This window comes from Babylonia areolata, chromosome 3 (genome assembly GCF_041734735.1).
Source record: "Babylonia areolata isolate BAREFJ2019XMU chromosome 3, ASM4173473v1, whole genome shotgun sequence".
NCBI lineage: Eukaryota > Metazoa > Mollusca > Gastropoda > Neogastropoda > Buccinidae > Babylonia > Babylonia areolata.
Genome location: NC_134878.1, coordinates 11,380,640 through 11,398,139, shown reverse-complemented (window position 1 = coordinate 11,398,139; position 17,500 = coordinate 11,380,640). Strand labels below are relative to the sequence as shown.

Genomic DNA, 17,500 nt, shown 5'->3' with positions numbered 1-17,500 from the left:
AAACATTAGAGCTGGACGGATACCAAGGTAAACAGGAACAGCTGAGCCTGTAGAGTAAGGGTCAAATAAGCTGCTCGCTCAAAGCAGTTTATGGCCTTTTATGGGATCATGTTCATTGTGGATTGGAACGAACCCAACACTGTAATATTGTTCAGTCCAGACCACCTACTTCCCTGTGTGTGTGTGTGTGTGTGTGTGTGTGTGTGTGTGTGTGTGTGTAAGTGTGTGTGTTGGCGTACATGCGCTTTTACGAGCATGTGCGCGCGTGTTTGTGTATATGTGCACGCGCGCGCATGTATGTGTGTAAGCTCGCCGCAGTATGCATACAATATAGATCAAAGAAATAAAGAAAGAAAATGCAACCAGACAGAAGGACCAGTCACAGCCAATAATGTTCGCAGTCTGTCGGTCAAGCAGGAATCAGCAATGCGGAACGGGCTCTGTCCGACACTTGTGTCAATAAAGTGCACTGCTCACAGGTCATTGATAATCTCCTACACTTACCACTGTTACTCCATTCGTGCCATGCTGCTCCCTTTATTTCTGCAAGGTTTAACGACTGGATCAGCTAATGGACACTTGCACATTCTTTGGGAGAGAATCGTGCTGTGATCAAAACCTTTGAAGAAGAAGAAGGGAGAGGAGTAGGAGAGGAGAGAGGAGAGAGATACGACGATGACGACGACAAAGTAGAAGGAGAAGGAGAAAAGCGAAAGAAAAAACAGAAGAGCGAAGAAAAACGGAATGAATAATACAACATGATAAGAAATGGAGAAACAAAGTAAAAACGATAAAGGGAAGAGAGAATGAAGGAAGGAATATTAGGGGGTCATGGAAAAAGGGTTCAAAATGGATTTGTCCCATCCCAAACTTCTTCTCTGAATAGACAGATAGAAAGATTGATAGGCAGACATACCGAATCAGAGACTGAGACATGAACAGACAGAGACGAAAAGAGATAGGGAGCGACAAAGACACAGAGAGAGTGGGAAATGACAGAGTAAACAGTTAAGATCATATATATCGACAGAGTTAACAGTTAAGATCATATATATCGACAGAGTTAACAGTTAAGATCATATATACAAGTCAAAAGAGCAAGAGGGATAGTTTGCGCTTTGCTTCCATTACCAGTTGACCCCTGTATTTTCTCAGCCTCGCAAACTGAGACGATCATTAAAGCTAGTTCTGGTCGAGAAAATTCTCTAAACCAGTGGGGTACCGGTCATACTAAATCCTACGTTAAAAATTTTCTCTAAACCAGTGGGGTACCGGTCATACTAAATCCTACGTTAAAAACTGACGGCGTTGTATCATGTTTCTATGCTGCTGTTTTCATATTGTACAAATAAACCGTATGGGTAAAGACAATCCGCGTTGTGTGTATGTGTATGCGAATGTGTGTTCGTGCATGCGTTAAAGTGTTTGCGCGCGCGCGCGTGAGAGAGAGAGAGAGAGAGAGAGAGAGAGAGAGAGAGAGAAACAGACAGACTGACAGAGAACACAGAGTAAATGTACGTGCGTACGCACACAGATGGTGTCACTCATTAGGCACTCAGTGGGCTGGGGAGAAGAGGGAACGGCATAACACGTCTCCCCAACGACTTGCCTGAGCCAATAAACCCGTTCCAGCCAGGTCAGACAAGTGATCAACTTCTCACCCTCAACAGGTAACTCAGCTCCCACCGCCGCATACAAATCATGCTCCCCCGAACGCAAACGTGGACGTTCTCTCTCTCTCCGTCTCTGTCTCTCTCTCTGTGTCTTATGTAACTTTTATATAAATATATACGTGTGTGTGTGTGTGTGTGTGTGTGTGTGTGTGTGTGTGTGTGTAGCAAATGAGGAAGGGTAGATTTTTTTTCTTGGATTAACAAAGCGAATTTGCTGTTCCTATTCTCTGATTTCTTATCTGCTTACCCCTGTGTTGTTCGTATTATGCTTCTGTTGGAACACTTTTCTCGCTTCTATTTACGTCTTGTATATTTATGGAAAGAACAGAGATTAAGACGGTCAGAAACATACTGGGAACAAAGGAATAAGATTTTTTGTTTTTTTGTTTGTTTTTCTTTTTGTTTTGTTTTTGATAAAAAAGAACATGAAAACAAATATAAACAAAAATAGACACGTTTACCTTTTCTGTGTTTTACTGAAATAGATGGATAACGGTAACAACCAACCACATTCCGAGTATTTTACGAACGAAAAGTAAGCAGACATTTCAGAAGTTACAAATCAATCAGGTTTTGGATACAATTCAACAAGAGCACGTACGACGCAGCGAAATCCATTCATGCCCAGTTACAGCGGTATTCTTATTCTAATTCACTTGAGCTGTAATGGCTATACTTTGTTTTTTTCAAGAATCTTTGGCGCAACAAACGTACTCGCGTGCGCATAGACACAATCGCAGCCACAGTGATAGAGCCCACAAATACAAATATCGCAATTACATTTGTTTGGTTGGTTGGTTGATTGGTCTGCTAACTGTGTATGCGTCTGTCTGTATGTACCTTCCATGCCCATCCAGCCACGACTACCACCCTCACAAACACAAAAAAACAGATGTTACGATGCCAACGCATATTCTCCGGAAATACCGCTAAATTTCATTAAAAAAATTATAAAAAAAACCCAATGTGTACTTTTTACCGTTTTTTTTTCTGAAACACTGACGTTTTCTCCCTCCCTCCCTCTCTCTTTGATTCCTGTTTATCAGTATGTCTGTCTTTCCTTTCTGTGCTCGTGGACTGCTACTCCTACGTTCATTCGCGTGCACGAATGAGATAAAAGTGTACGTCCTATTTTACTCGACCAGTAAGGCACCCATACTCCGTTTTAAAGGACTGCAATCTGGGTATATTCCTGTTTCCATAACCCACCAAACGCTGTTATGGATTACGGGATCTTTAACGTGCGAATGTGATATCTTATTTATACACACGACGGAGATTAAGGCACTAGCATGTCTGCACAAATACTGGCTTGGGAGATCGTTAAACAAAATTTTTAAAATAAATTTTAAAAAATCCACCCTTGATCCATTAGGCATAGAAACAGGGATCGAACCAGGATCTTTGGTTGTCAGTCTTTCTCTAGCGCCCCCCGCCCCCCCCACCGCCCTCCCACCCGTCCCCAACCCCCACGCCCCCAACCCTCCCCTTAGTATCCCTGCCTTCACACCCCACCTCCCTCATATCTGCACATACGCATCAACAACAAGAGTGAGAAGCTATCAAACCACCTCGTTTCCATCTGCCCCTAGAGGGTTGTGTGCCTATAATTAACTCGTGTCCACTAGTCCCGCGGCACACGTGAACGTGTCCTTTGAAGCCTTTATCCCCTTGTTATACGACTAGAGGCAGAAGGCAAACAGAAGCGGCAGTCCCCGTCGATTGAACCCCGAGGTGCAGTTAATCTGCAAGTTTGGTTACAGAGGTGTTCGGTGGCCGTCAACATTGTCTCGATCAGGGATAGGGTTTCGTGGTGCACTTGGCTGTTTTAGAGGTTCCAGTGTGTGTTGTCTTCCTGCTTTGCGGTTAAGGACTTTGGGTGTTCGTGGTGCTGTGTGCGCTGAGTTTGTGGGTTCCGTTGCTGGTCCGTCTGTCTGTCCATCTGAAGAGATAAGTTTAAACCTCTATGTCGATCCCTGTTGACCGCCCCCTCCCGCTCCCAACCCTGTGTGTGTGTGTGTGTGTGTGTGTGTGTGTGTGTGTGTGTGTGTGTGTGTGTGTGTATGTATGTATGTATGTATGTGTGTGTGTGTGTGCGCGCGCGCGCGTGCGTGTGTGTGTGTGTGTGCATTTAGAGAGTTGACTGCTGAAAACGTTACGTCAATCATTTGACATGCACAGCAGAACACTACACCAGATATATCTTAAATCATATATATATATATATATATATATATATATATATATATATATCATAATGGTTACTTATCTTTATATACAACAGCATATATAAGGCAGCACCACCAACATGGATTTTAAAAGTTGATCCTCATTTTATGGATCTCAAGACCTGACACACTGGGATACAGACAGAATGATAAATATATTCGCGTACAAAAGCTCTTATTTACAAATACCAGCACACATACTACGGTGTGTCAATCTGATGCATACAACAACATGGGTTTTATCTGTGCATAAAACAGTTTGAAGCATCCATACTACCAAGGTTCCACACTGTACGCATGATTTCGACCACCCTGCCTCTTGATTTGCCGACAAATTCTTCATACGCAGAAACAGAAGATAAACTGGTAAACAAGAGGAAACCTAAGTATTAATAACTGTTTACGATTTAAATTTCCCCACTGTCGTAAAACCATTTTTCAGCTTTTGACATTATGGCCAATTTTTCCACTAACTACTGAGACAGACAAAGACAGAGAGACAGACAGACAAGCTCGCAGCAAGTCAGTATTCCTACCTTCCTCCACCGGCTGAAAGAGTTGGTCCTGGGAGGGGTGGGTAGCCACACCCATGCCATTGTTATATCTGAATATATATATTTTTTGTTAATCAAGAGTGCCGTTAATGTACCTGCACACAACACAGTGTCCTTAAAAAAATAAATATTAAAAAATCAGCACGATATCACAGTTATTTAGCAGTTCTGTTTGCCTTTATTGTTATTTGCTGTTGTTGGTTTTTGGCCAGCACCTCTCTGTCCTCCCTTAAACTGTCATAAGTTCAGTGGGACTCGTGATCTTCTTCAGCTCAGCTAGTCTCCTTGGCCTGAGAGGTGAGAGTGACGTAAAAGAGATCCCTCTGACTAAAAGCCTGCAAACGTCTTTCTCTCTTTTTGTATTTGTTAAAGGTTTGTAGCTTATCTCTGCGTTGTTTTTCTTTTTAATTTAAAAAAAAAAAATTTAATGTCTATTCCCGTTTTTCAGCACCTGGATTATTGCCCGACTGAATGGTTTAAAACGTTAACTCTTTCTATATGTCCGCTTACTGCCTATGTCCCTGTATCTATCTCCTCATTGTCTTTCTCAGAGAGTGTTTTGCGCGCGCGCGCGCGCGTGTGTGTGTGTGTGTGTGTGTGTGTGTGCGAGCGCGTTCGCGTATGTGTTAGCGTGTGTGTATGTGTGTGCACTGAAGTATGTAAATATATATATCTCTCTCTCACGTACATACGGTTGCTTGGCAGTTACTCGTCTCTGTAAGCACGTAACTCCACAAGTAGACTGATTGATAAGAAGCGATTAAAACGAACTGTCTGTCTCCCAGTAAAAGTGGGCAATCACATATAACGTATTGATACTTTTTGCTTTATCCGGATGCTGATTTCAAACGAAAGTCACGTAATATTCTACAACTTTGTCAGTCAATGAGGTGTATCTGTGAAACTTCGATACTTGGGGGTAGCTAAGACAGCACAAAATGGGCAGCAGTGGTTGCCTTTTGTGCCACAGAACACGAAGAGGGTTGATCGAGTAAGTGTACAACTTCAATGTCCTTTTCTTCTTCTTTTTAACTTGGAGCTTTTATTTTTTTAAATTTTTTTATCGACATTAAAAGTAAACGTAAGAGCTGAACAGCCCCTAAGATGACACAGCACTGCTTTTTTTCTTTCTTTCTTTCTACAACCGGGAAAACACAGCTGGATTACCAAGCACAACAGACGACTCGAATGTCTTCTCAAGTCGAAAAGAGATATCCACAGCACACAAACCGTGTGACTGATCCTTCCCCCAATTCCACACTGGTTTGCGTCACAATTTGTAGTCAAGAGCTTCGGAGCTAATAGTAGCTCAGGCAATGGCAATTAACGCTTTGCTCCTCACTAAACACCTGCCTGGCTGAGCTCAACCTTTTGTCACCCGAAATAAACCTGGCAAAAATAATACCAGCTACCCTTTAGCAAAATGTGCAAGAACAGACAGACTGTGAGGTGAGAGAATAAAAAAATAGTTGTACAGCGTGTACTGTTCTTTGATTAAAAATGCGAACGGGAGGGGGGTGGGGTGGGGGATAGCATTGGAAAACGAGGCTTCACACATTTTGCCAAGCTGATGGCAACCCACAGTCTTGCAAACACTGCAGCAGTTTGCGTGAACAGATTAAGTTATCGGGCACTAAATGAACGGAAAGCTATCTGTCACTATCAAATCACGATTTGGCAGACCTGCAAAAGCAAACAGGACAAGGCCACGAGAGCATGGCATGCAAACACTAACGGCTTGCAAGCATAGTGTACTCAGAAACGGTACAACGTTTGGCTGACTGATTGCCATTATCACTGCCTTTTCCTGTAGAAGGCGTGGCCCCATTCAAGGGACTCGGTCATGTCTCCAACACATCGACCACGAAATCCCTTTTTTCTCTCTTCGTTTTTTTTTGTGTGTGAGAAAGATGATGGATTTCTTCTTTTTGTTATTCTTATTGTGAAAGAAAAGTCATTTCTAAAGACGTCTGTCTGGGTACGGAACGTCCCTTATTCAAGGATGAGTGAAATGACAACATATCTTAAAAAGAGTTTGCATATTCCAATGCTCATGGTTTGGGTCATAGCCACTCCTGACAGCTATGTACTGGTTGCAGTAATTTTATGTGATACCAAGTAAGTAGACCTGAATGCACTGAAACAGAGTCAAAGCACGGAGTAATTAAACACACACACACACACACACACACACACACACACACACACACACACACACACACACACACATTGTTGGCGTTTTCTGATAGTAATTTCGCTGTACAGAGAAGCCGTGATTTGAACAATCATAGGCACAGAGCCAGGACTCACTGACAGACGGGAAACATTCATGACGTACGCTTCATACACCTGCATTCTATATATTTAACCAAAAGTTTCGATTTTTTTCGACCCCCTTATGGAGATCAGCAATGGTGATAGAGACATTACCAGTGCGTCCTGTTCAGTTCAGCATTAAGGAAGGAAAGTCATAAATGGACCACCCAAGTTTAACACTGTGATCAATACGCAACTAGCGATCTGTTGATAGTCGCTGAAATCAACATTTATCAAAGCATGTACGGTAAGGGTGGAAGAAGCAAAGCTGCCAAACGAATACTCACAGAACATGAAACCGCTGTTTGGTATTCTCAGTACTGATTAGCATTTCTTGAGCTTGTATACATACCCCCTGACAATCTATAATATCAGCAACTTAACCACCTCTTGCACAAGAATAAGTGTGATTAAGCACAAGATACAAGCTTTTGACGTAAGCGAAACAAATACCTGATTATATACTGTCTCTAAGATTACCTTTTCTGTGGAGTCATAGTAATAGCCCAAAGGATTGTACTGAGTGACACAGAGAAATATAAACAACTGGACAGAGGAGTGAGAGACAGAGAGATAGTGACAGAAATAAAGAAACGGAGAGAGGCAGAGAGACTGAGATAGAGAGACAGACAGAGACAGTGAGGAGTGACATAGAGAAACACACAGAGACAGAAAGGAGTGACAGAGAAGCACACAAAGACAGCAATAAGTTTGATCATGAGTTTTTGAATCTAAATGCAGTTATGCATGCGTTCGACGAGTGTATGTATGTATATATATGTGTGTGTGTGTGTGTGTGTGTGTGTGTGTGTGTGTGTGTGTGTGTGTGTGTGTGTTTGTGATAACACTGTAACGGAAAAGTGTATGCTCTCTCCTCCCTCCCTCTCTCTCTCCTCTTTCTCTCAAACACACACACACACACACACACACACACACACACACTCGTTCATTCCCACATGCGGCAAGGAACAAAGGTAATAACGAACTACGACCCATGTACCACAGAGTTCCAACACAATGCACGAATAATGCCGACAAAACACAGTAAATCAAGCCTCCCATGGCTGGCACTAAATCCAAGTTAACTGTCTGGGGTAAGGACAATGGTGCTTCGTCTTTTTTAGGTGGGGGAAAAAAGGATCCTACCAATGCCACTCGGCCGTCAGCAGTAGAATCGATGGACTGTTGTTTGTCTCGCGCGTTCACATGGGAGGTGAAAACCATGTTCGTGTTTTTTTTGTTGTTGTTGTTGTTTTTTTCTCGCAGAATCGTGATTAAAAGAAGTGCTCGTGTGAATTCCAAGACAAACTGCACTTTCGGGATTATTTTTGTTTCAACAAGAAATTACAACCTGATGCCAATAAAGAAACATCACACTCCCCACTCTTCATAAATATATATATATATATATATGCGTGTGTGTGCGTGCGTGCGTGTGTGTTGTGTGTGTGTGTGTGTTGCGTGTGTGTTTCGTGTGTGTGTGTGCAAACTGCATTTACTGTTATATTCATATTCTTTGTATTCTCTAAACTTGGCACTTTTGATCTGATATTCTGACACAACTAGAGGAGTCATTATTATAATTTTTTGTTCAAACAGGAACTTCTTTTGCTAAGCATGGAAGTTTTATTTATTTTGCAAACGTTTTGGTGCAGATAGTAAAAAAGGGAAAGTACTCTGTAATTAATGTTAGGGGACTTAATTCGAATCTGGTTAGGACTTCTTTTTTTTTAACGCGAAGTTTTATAATAATAAATACAGAACACATTTTAACGATTAGATTTTTTTAAAAGTGTATTACAAGTGAGTCTTGAAGGCCTTGCCTCTCTTGTTTTATATTTTTTTGTGCCCATCCCACAGGTGCAATATTGTTTTAAACAAGATGACTGGAAAGAACTGAATTTTTCCTATTTTTATGCCTAATTTGGTGTCGACTGACAAAGTATTTGCAGAGAAAATGTCAATGTTAAGTTTACCACGGACACACACACACACACACACACACACACACACACACACACAACCGAACACCGGGTTAAAACATAGACTCACTTTGTTTACACAAGTGAGTCAAAAAAATCTATAATCAGTTGTGACAAAAAAATAACAACAAACTACAATGTGATATTCATCTCTCTTTTGTCCACGAAGATTGATTTATTGTGATTGAAAAGCGCTCATTATCGTTTACGAAATTCAAATTTTGAAAAATGGAGAATTCAAAAAGACTGTGAACATAGGTCAAAAAAAGAAAGGAAATGCCAATCTATTCGGGAGGGGAGAAGGGGATCGGGAAACAGTCCCTCCTGATTATTCTTCCATTACCACGTAGTTCATTAACAACGAATCCAGATTAATCCTTTTATAACACCACAATGAAACCGCGAACTTCAGATCTCCCGAAATGATTGGCATTATTATCATCAACATATCGGGGCTGGAGGCTCCACAGACTCTACAAAGGAAACAAAGCTATCTCACAAGCAAACGGTCTGTCCGGACCAGCGATTTCATTCGCAGACTGTAATTCTCAAAGAAAGCCTGACCTCTGAAGGTCCGCCGTGTCTTGACAGCAACACAGATTCTTACAAACCCATTGTGAATGAAAGTCGACCTTTGCCTCTATACCTTAGCGATTATGCCCAACCAACGGGTCAGGGAGAACTGATTGGCGAGGGTTTGGGGGACTTTTGCTGTCAATGGCTACAATCTGATAATGTGACAGCTTTAAGGCCCCTCCATGGCAGGACTGGCTGAATGATCAATCCTACACACCAGAGTATTGCCTGAACTGCAATGGTGAAGACGAAAGTTGTGAGTGTGTGGGGAGGGGGGGCGGAGGGCTGGTGCACGAGAGAGATGGAGGGAAGGAATGGAGGGGGAAGGAATACTCAGGCCATGCTGTGAAATGCATAATAAAAGCATGAACAATTGTTAATCACTCCATTATAGTGTCTCTGAAGCAGAGTAGGATCTTTGCTGAAAGCGTCTCAGCTCAGTGTTGGTTTCCTTAATGGGTGGCCTCATTGAGGCCTGATACTGACAGCTCCCTATGGAATGCTGGAGCTGGGTTCTAACAGAACAAAGCTGAGCCTGATTGTGTATTGAATACTCATGACAGAAGTCCGGTAGCAGTAACCACGATGACTGAGAGAAAACAGAAGAGAGGCATCCCCCAACACACACACACACACACACACACACACACACACACACACACACACACATCTTCAAGAAACGCTGCATTTCTAAGTCGAGTGAGACTATCAAAAAATGATTGCCCATCCCTCTTCACCGCCACTAAAAAAACCTCTTTCGCCCCATCCATTCACTTCTCTCCTCCCTTCCACTCCCAAACACACAGCACACAAATCGAATTGTACTGGGTGAATAGGTGCATAGTTTATTGGGGTGATATATCACGCATACCCAAACCCACCAAACACCACGCTTCGCTCTGAAAATTCAAAACACTGCCTGGTCTTCTGTAACAGTTACTTCGACTGTGCAACAGTATAGAAAATCTTAAGAACGTTACTCCTTGAAGAAAACAGGCAAAGGCCATAAAATTGTTTTTCATAAACCTGTCTACAATGATTCCGGTGTGCGTAGGAAACATCCGACATACGTTTTCAACCCTCCAGCACGATGGATAGGGCAGTGATCTTTGCGTCAAAATTTACTGCACATGCTTTACTACAATCAGACTTGGCTGACAACAAAACAACTGATAGCTCGTGACCCTGTTCTTTCTAGTGTGTACCGAGGGCGATAAAACACTATGAGTTCCCGTGCTGTCCAGCAATTAGCTCTTGTCTCGGAGCTCTCGAGAGTATCAAATAAATCTAAAGCCTCTTCTGAAATCATACATTATGAAGGGCGAGAAAAAGGGCTCGCCCTATCGCTATGTGCGAAAGAAAATTGACATTTCCGATCAATGCTTTTGGTTAAGCTGGCAGCCGACTGACCCCCCCTCACTCCCCCCCCCCCAACACACACACACACCACCTACCCCGTCATTCTCCCCAATTGTCAAAACATCTGAGCACCTTTGAAAGTATAATAAATATTCACCGCGCAAACCCTTATGGGTTTCGTCAGATGAATGAATGAAGACCAGTTTCGCCTATACAGTTAAAAACAATCATCAAAGTAGAGGCAGAATATTAACTGCGTGTCAATTTGAAGTGGTTTTTTTTCCCCGACTCAATTATGTGGATAGGTTTCTTCGTCGAAGAGACCAATTCAAGCAATAATAATTTTTAAAGCATTGCTTCAAAGATCAAGGTATGTTCCAGTGATGAATGGAAACTGCACATATTCATTCTCACACCTGCGCATATACAATGTCACATACACAAAACACACATGCATGCACATATACACACGCACATACACATACGCATACGGACATGGACACAGAGCAACCGAATCAACAGGCTTGTTGGATTCCAAACACTGAACTCTTCCTTCAGGGACTAAGAAACCCGGTGCCATGGGGTTTTGTTTTGTTCCAGACATGGTTAATGTTATGGCTGAACAAAGGCCCAATGAACGTTGCTAAAAACATACAGTCCAGTCACGCGTGAACTTGGTCTGTCGAACAATGACCAGTTATACGGTGAGGGAGTACAAAGAAAGTGGGGGGCGTGGGGGCGTGGAGCGGGGGGCGGAGGGGGGGGGGGGTATAAGACGGAGGGAACGAGTGCGGACGGAATGGGTAGTTGAGGCGGAGGTGGTGGGTGGTGGTCAAACAATGACCAGTCCAGACCGCAGTCATCGTTGACACAGTAATCCTAGTCCTGGCCTTGGACTTCAGGAGATCAATACTGTAGGTTGTCGCTGGGTTGAATTGGTAAGAAGATTTCGATGGTCGCGGTTTGTTATATTGGTCATTGTGAATGCGTAATTAAAAAAACCCCCAAAAAACAGGTTCGCTCTGTCTGTCCATCTATCCCTTGATCTCTCTCATTTTGCGATCAAACACGATAACGTACCACAAACGCACACTCACACACAATTGTGTGTGTGTGTGCGTGTGTGTGTGTGTGTGTATGCATATGGCGTATGTGTGTGTGTGTGTGTGTGTGTGTGTGTGTGTGTGTGTGTGTGCACCGTGTGTATTTGCTTGCGTGCGTGTTGTGTGTGCGTGTTCCGTGTGTATTTGCTTGCGGAGAAACTATCCGCATTGACGTACACACACACACACACACACACACACACACACACACACACACACACACACACACACATCTATCTATCTATCAGAGTGAGGGGAGATATAGATAGAAAAGACTGGTAGATAGATATATACCAACTCATATTTCCTCACACCCATACGAGGTTGGCGTGCAGGCATACGTCCACGTCCACAACGTGTCACCTTTGTGTCCAACAGAATTCATGACCCCCTCCCCTACATTCATCCTCCATCCCATCCACCCCACCACCACATACACACACGCCACCACCACCCCCTCTCTGCCTTCCCTACTTCTCAATCGACTTTCGTCAGTCGCAGTAGTATGTACGCAGCAGCAACAGAGACAAAACGTTTCAGTGCTGTCCCAGCAAACGCTCAACAATTTATCAACCCTGTTCCACTGGGCTGGGTGTTCGCGACAGCTCTTTGTGCAGCAACAGGACGCCATTAAAGCACGTAATCTCCCTCCACCGATTGGCTCCTGACCAGAACCTGCCAGGACACTCGATCACCAGAAACAAATGTAGCCCTACGGAGTTCGGTCGCAAGGACTCGAACTCGGAACCTGGGTCCCATGACAGATTGCTACTTTCATGGTGCAAACAAGTAATTCTTTTTGTATTATGAAAACACTAAAGGAACTTCTAAAAACAAACGTATAAATCGTACTAGAAGGCGATGTCATTTTCACTTGACCGATACTACTTCGGTTACTTTTGACACAAACATCATTAGATGCTGAGTGGGAACAACACTGATGATTCAGTATAGTTTTTGTTACCAGTGTGGCGCCTGCCGACAGAAGTTAGTAGTTGCAAGAACCGGATCACACGGGCTTTAAAATCCTATTTGGGAGTTGCAAGATATGCGCACCATGGTAGAGGGAGACATACTTTGCTTAAAAAAAAATCTACATTTTAAGTTTTTCGGTGATTTTTTCCCTTTTGGCGTTGAGCGCTTGTTCTTCCTAGCGTACTATACATCCTGCGAACATGCTCGTCAAAAGTATTCTTTTCAAGCTTGACTTCCAAACAAACATGCATTTGTGCAGAAGTCACAATTATTAATTATGGAGCCACAGTCATTAATGTTGACGCTAATGTATGATCACGGCGTCATGCTTGTGTTAAAAAAACAACAAAAAAACACACCCTACCCCACCCCCCTAAAAAACGGATCCTAATATTTGTGAAGCTGCAAGCAAGAAAATGATTCATTTTTCAACACGTTACTTTATTATGCATACATGTTCTCTTTAGACAACACACACACACACACACACACACACACACACACACACACACACACACACACACACCAAAAAACAAACAACAACAAAAAAACTCTTTCACCATTCACATAATAATGTGCAGACCTTTCGCGACAGGTGATCTTCCATAACTACCGCTCTTTTCACTCAAGCGAAGCCCATATCCTCCCTTCCAAACTCATCTTCGACCAAGCCCACTATCCTCCTTCCTCTTCTCAACTCTCTCTCTCTGTCTCTCTCTCATGTCATGTACGTTCTCACTGAAGGTACCAGTCGCTTTCTTTGAACAAGGTAATTAGGATTCTGGGGCTAACTAGACGTAGCCCCATGGCCAGGCACCACTCCATTTCACACCCTCCCTCCATCCCTCACCTCTCACCTTCTCTCCCCCCTCACCTCATCCAAACTAACGAAAGGTGAATGAAAAAGTGTAGCTGTGAGAATCGTTGCGCCGTCGAAAATATTATTCAAAAATGAAATAAAAGACCGGGGTTTTTTTGGGGTTTTTTTTTCGTTTGACTTTTTTCTTTTCATATCTATTTCATATCTTGCTGTGAAGGCTTGATCTTCACCCAGCGTTTTTGAATGCATAAGGGCCCTCAACAAAAAGCTCGGCATTGTCAGTGCCGTCTTTTGATATAAGAGTACGGTGAAGCGTGCAAGAAAAGTGGACGAGTGTTTATTTATTTATTTTTTTAAAGCATGAAAAAAAAAAGTGCAAACAGAGAAAACAAGTCTTTCCGTCGCAATCAAACGCCAGCTCACCAGTGCTCTCTCACTCTCTCTCTCTCTCTCTCTCACTCTCTGTCTGTCTCTCATCAAGTTAAAAAACAGACAAGCAAAGCAAGTGGACAGACAGTCGGGGGGGTATAAGAAGAAAAAAGTCAGCGAGTGAGACCCACAAATTATCGAAAGCAATATCGGATTTCAGGTGACATCAAGTTTCGCGAATAGGTACATTTTTAGAGAGTTGATCATGATGAAAGAGAGGCAGGCAGTCAGACAGAAAGCGGGAAACAATGAGAGAAATGGAGAGACAAACAAAGAAGGGTGGAGAGTGACAGACAGACAGAAAGGGAGTCAAAGAGAGAAAAGGAGAGGCAAAGAAAGAAGGGGTAGAGAGTGACAGAGAAGTAACTGAGAGGGAATTCTGAAGTAAGAGATACAGAGAGACAGGCACTGAGGGACAGTAACAGAGAAATAGAAAGTGACAGACTGGGGCAGTGAAAGTGAAATATAAGAGACAAAGAGGTGAGGCAGACATAGTGACTGGGACAGAAAAAAACAACAACAACATACGACGAAAAAGGGAGGGAGACAGAAAGAGAAACAAATAGAGAAGACGTGAAAGCGCCCGTGCCTTTCATACAGGTCCTAATAACTTGTACCTGCACACACGTGCGCGCTGGTGTGTCACACACACACACACACACAACCAGACAGGGTTGAGGCCTCGCAGGTTCCTGTCAATATCTGAGGCCCAACAACGAACGCTGCCATAATAATTACTCACCGTTGGTTTGCCAGAAGGCCGGTGCCTCCAGTTTTTTGGGTTTTTTTTTTTATTGGGGGGGGGTGGGGGGAGGGGGGGGGGGTGTTCTTTTTTTTTTTTTTTTTTTTTTTTTTTTTAAATTGCAACTGTGTGGAATAGCAGAAAGAAGGAAGGAAGGAAGGAAGGAAGGACTCAAGAGTGGTGACTGTAGTGTTGATAATCTATGCCAACGAAGTGAGCGAAAGACTGAGGAAGAGGGAGCCGAAGGAAAGAGAAAGAAGGGAGATGGGGGGAGTGGGGGCAGAGAGAGATAGACAGACAGACAGATAGATAGATAGACAGATAGATAGAGAGAGAGAGAGAGAGAGAGAGAGAGAGAGAGAGAGAGAGAGAGAGAGAGAGATGAGGAGGAGTAATCTTATATATCATGCGAATTAAGATGAAATCCTTTTTATGAACAAAAAAAAAAAAAAAAACAAAAAAATGATGTTTCGTTCTTGTACACACCGAGGGGAAAGAAAGAGAGACAGAGTCAGACAATCACACACCAACAGGCAGACAGACGAGAGACAGACAGACAGATATACATATGGTGAAAGGTGGTAAAACCAAAATATGCTTTGAGAATTATTCACATGCAAATGAAATCAACGAAAACAAATTTTCCGTAAATGTGGGGAGACTTTCGCCCCAAACACAAATGTCAGCGTCGATCTCACGAAACGTTTGGAAACGAGCTCATTTGACATTCAATTTCATTATCTCCTATGCAAACACGCCACATAATATACACGCAATGTATACATATATATAAAGATTCAAATGCCACTGGAAAGCGCTGGACGGTACCACATGGGGTCGCAAAATTACACGAGAAAGGCTATGTCATACAATACCGAAAAATCATACACCTAAGAGATTTTTTTTTTTTAATATGGCAGTTGAGTGCCTATAAAGACTCTGTCAGCAACATATATCTCTTCAATAAAGATCAACGTTGATAATACAATATATTTGTGGAAACAGGACACACCCAGCCATAAACACACTTCTATGTTTATGCGGCAGAAACTTCAATTTATGATATAATAGACCATTTGAGATATATTTTCTACACGCGGACGCACGCGCCCCTGCGCGAGAGAACGGGCACGCGCGCATACACAAAAAACACGTTCTTTTGTAGTTTACAGCAATAGTTACTATTGTCACTGTTCTCTAACACCCCAGGCCCCTACTACAACCATTACCATAAAACCCCAACACCACCCCTTTTTGGTCTGTTATCGAGGTTGAATAGATTCAGAACCAAATCAATCAATCAAGCATCCATACATAGCAAGAGAAAGAAGAACTGGCGAAAAGACAGACAGAAAAAACGTCACAGAGCGAGAGAGAGAGAGAGAGAGAGGGGGGGGGGAGGGAGGGAGTGGGGGGGGGGGGGGGCTAAGACAGAAAGAGAGAGGAAGAGAGGGGGGTGGCTATAGAAAAAACAGACAAACGCAGAGACATGCATGCGGACACAAGCATACAAACCGAAAAAGCCGACAATTACAAACACAGAATAAACGCAGTAAAGAAATAAGCATTATTTATGGAGAGGGCTATCCATTCAACAATGCTTATTATGTCCAACTATCAAGCAAAATATAAGGATTGAAATAAAACAATATTGAGAGAACTGAGATTACCTAAAAACAATTCACACGATGACATAGTAAAATATGAATAATGGGGAAAGTTGATTAAGAACACGGAGATCACACACACACACACACACACACACACACACACACACACACACACGCACGCACAGCGCGCACGCAGGCACACAGAGAGGCCACTCCCACCCCAGCCCCTCCTCAATCAATAACTCTTTTCCTCACTTTGTTCACCGCATACTCTGGAAGAACAACAGCAGCATTACGCCACAGCACAGAAGGTTACACGTGCGAAGGCCGTCACGTGACCGATGACGCCAGGCTTTCCTGGTGACTGATTGTCATGGCGTCTCCAAGGTAAGGATGGCCAAGCGCTCCCTGTTACCTTGGCCCCTGTTTACTACAAGGGTCTTATACTGTGGAGCTGTCGCGATCATGTCATGTTATCATCCGTCAATGCGCCACGATGGTCTTTACTTCACGAGTTTTTCATTTTCTTTCTCTTTTTTTTTTTTTTTTTTTTTTTTTTAATACTGATATGTAGAACGAATGACGACATAAAGAATACACAGACAATTACCATAGACCGAGAGAAAAACTGAAAGGAACTGGAGGGAGTACGCCATTTGACCGTTGATGAGAGACTGTGTTTTCAGATTGCCAAGAATGGCCTTAAACACTCAATGACTTATATTTCCCATTTGACACTGATGGCGCGCCTTGAAAAATAAATAGGCAGATCTGTTGCTATCACGTCAGTCATCCCTACTCAAGACACTGAACTCTTTACCTTCGGTGACTCTGCACCTTTCAACACACACACACACACACACACAAACACACACTACTGTAACAGGGAACCAAGTCGAGCGCACGCGTTTTATATTCCAAGAATGCGAGGCGCTGAGGTTGTCAGTGGAAACGAGGGAGGCCCGACTGTGCCCCATTAGACTCCACTGCACGTGATGTACAGCGCTGCCACCACATCAATCATTCCTCATTGTTAAGCAGTGGGCTGAAAGACTGAAAGAGAAGAAAAAACGGAAGAAAGCAGAAATAAAGAGGAAAAGGGGAAAGAAAGGAAGAAGATAGACAAAGAGAGA

The 17,500-nt window shown here is 43.0% G+C and overlaps 1 protein-coding gene across 6 annotated transcripts in view; it reads right to left on the bottom strand.

The window, feature by feature from the left end:
• Positions 1-17,500, bottom strand: part of LOC143279722 (uncharacterized) — a 63,084-nt gene that overhangs the window by 31,839 nt on the left and 13,745 nt on the right. The window contains exon 1 of one of the 6 annotated variants that reach the window (XM_076583839.1): positions 4,438-4,718. The exons of the other annotated variants lie outside the window; for them this stretch is intronic. Within the exon in view, the coding sequence (XP_076439954.1) occupies positions 4,438-4,497 (60 nt within the window). The 5' untranslated portion in view covers positions 4,498-4,718. Of the gene's footprint in view, positions 1-4,437; positions 4,719-17,500 lie in introns of those variants that run through there. 6 annotated transcript variants of the gene reach the window in all.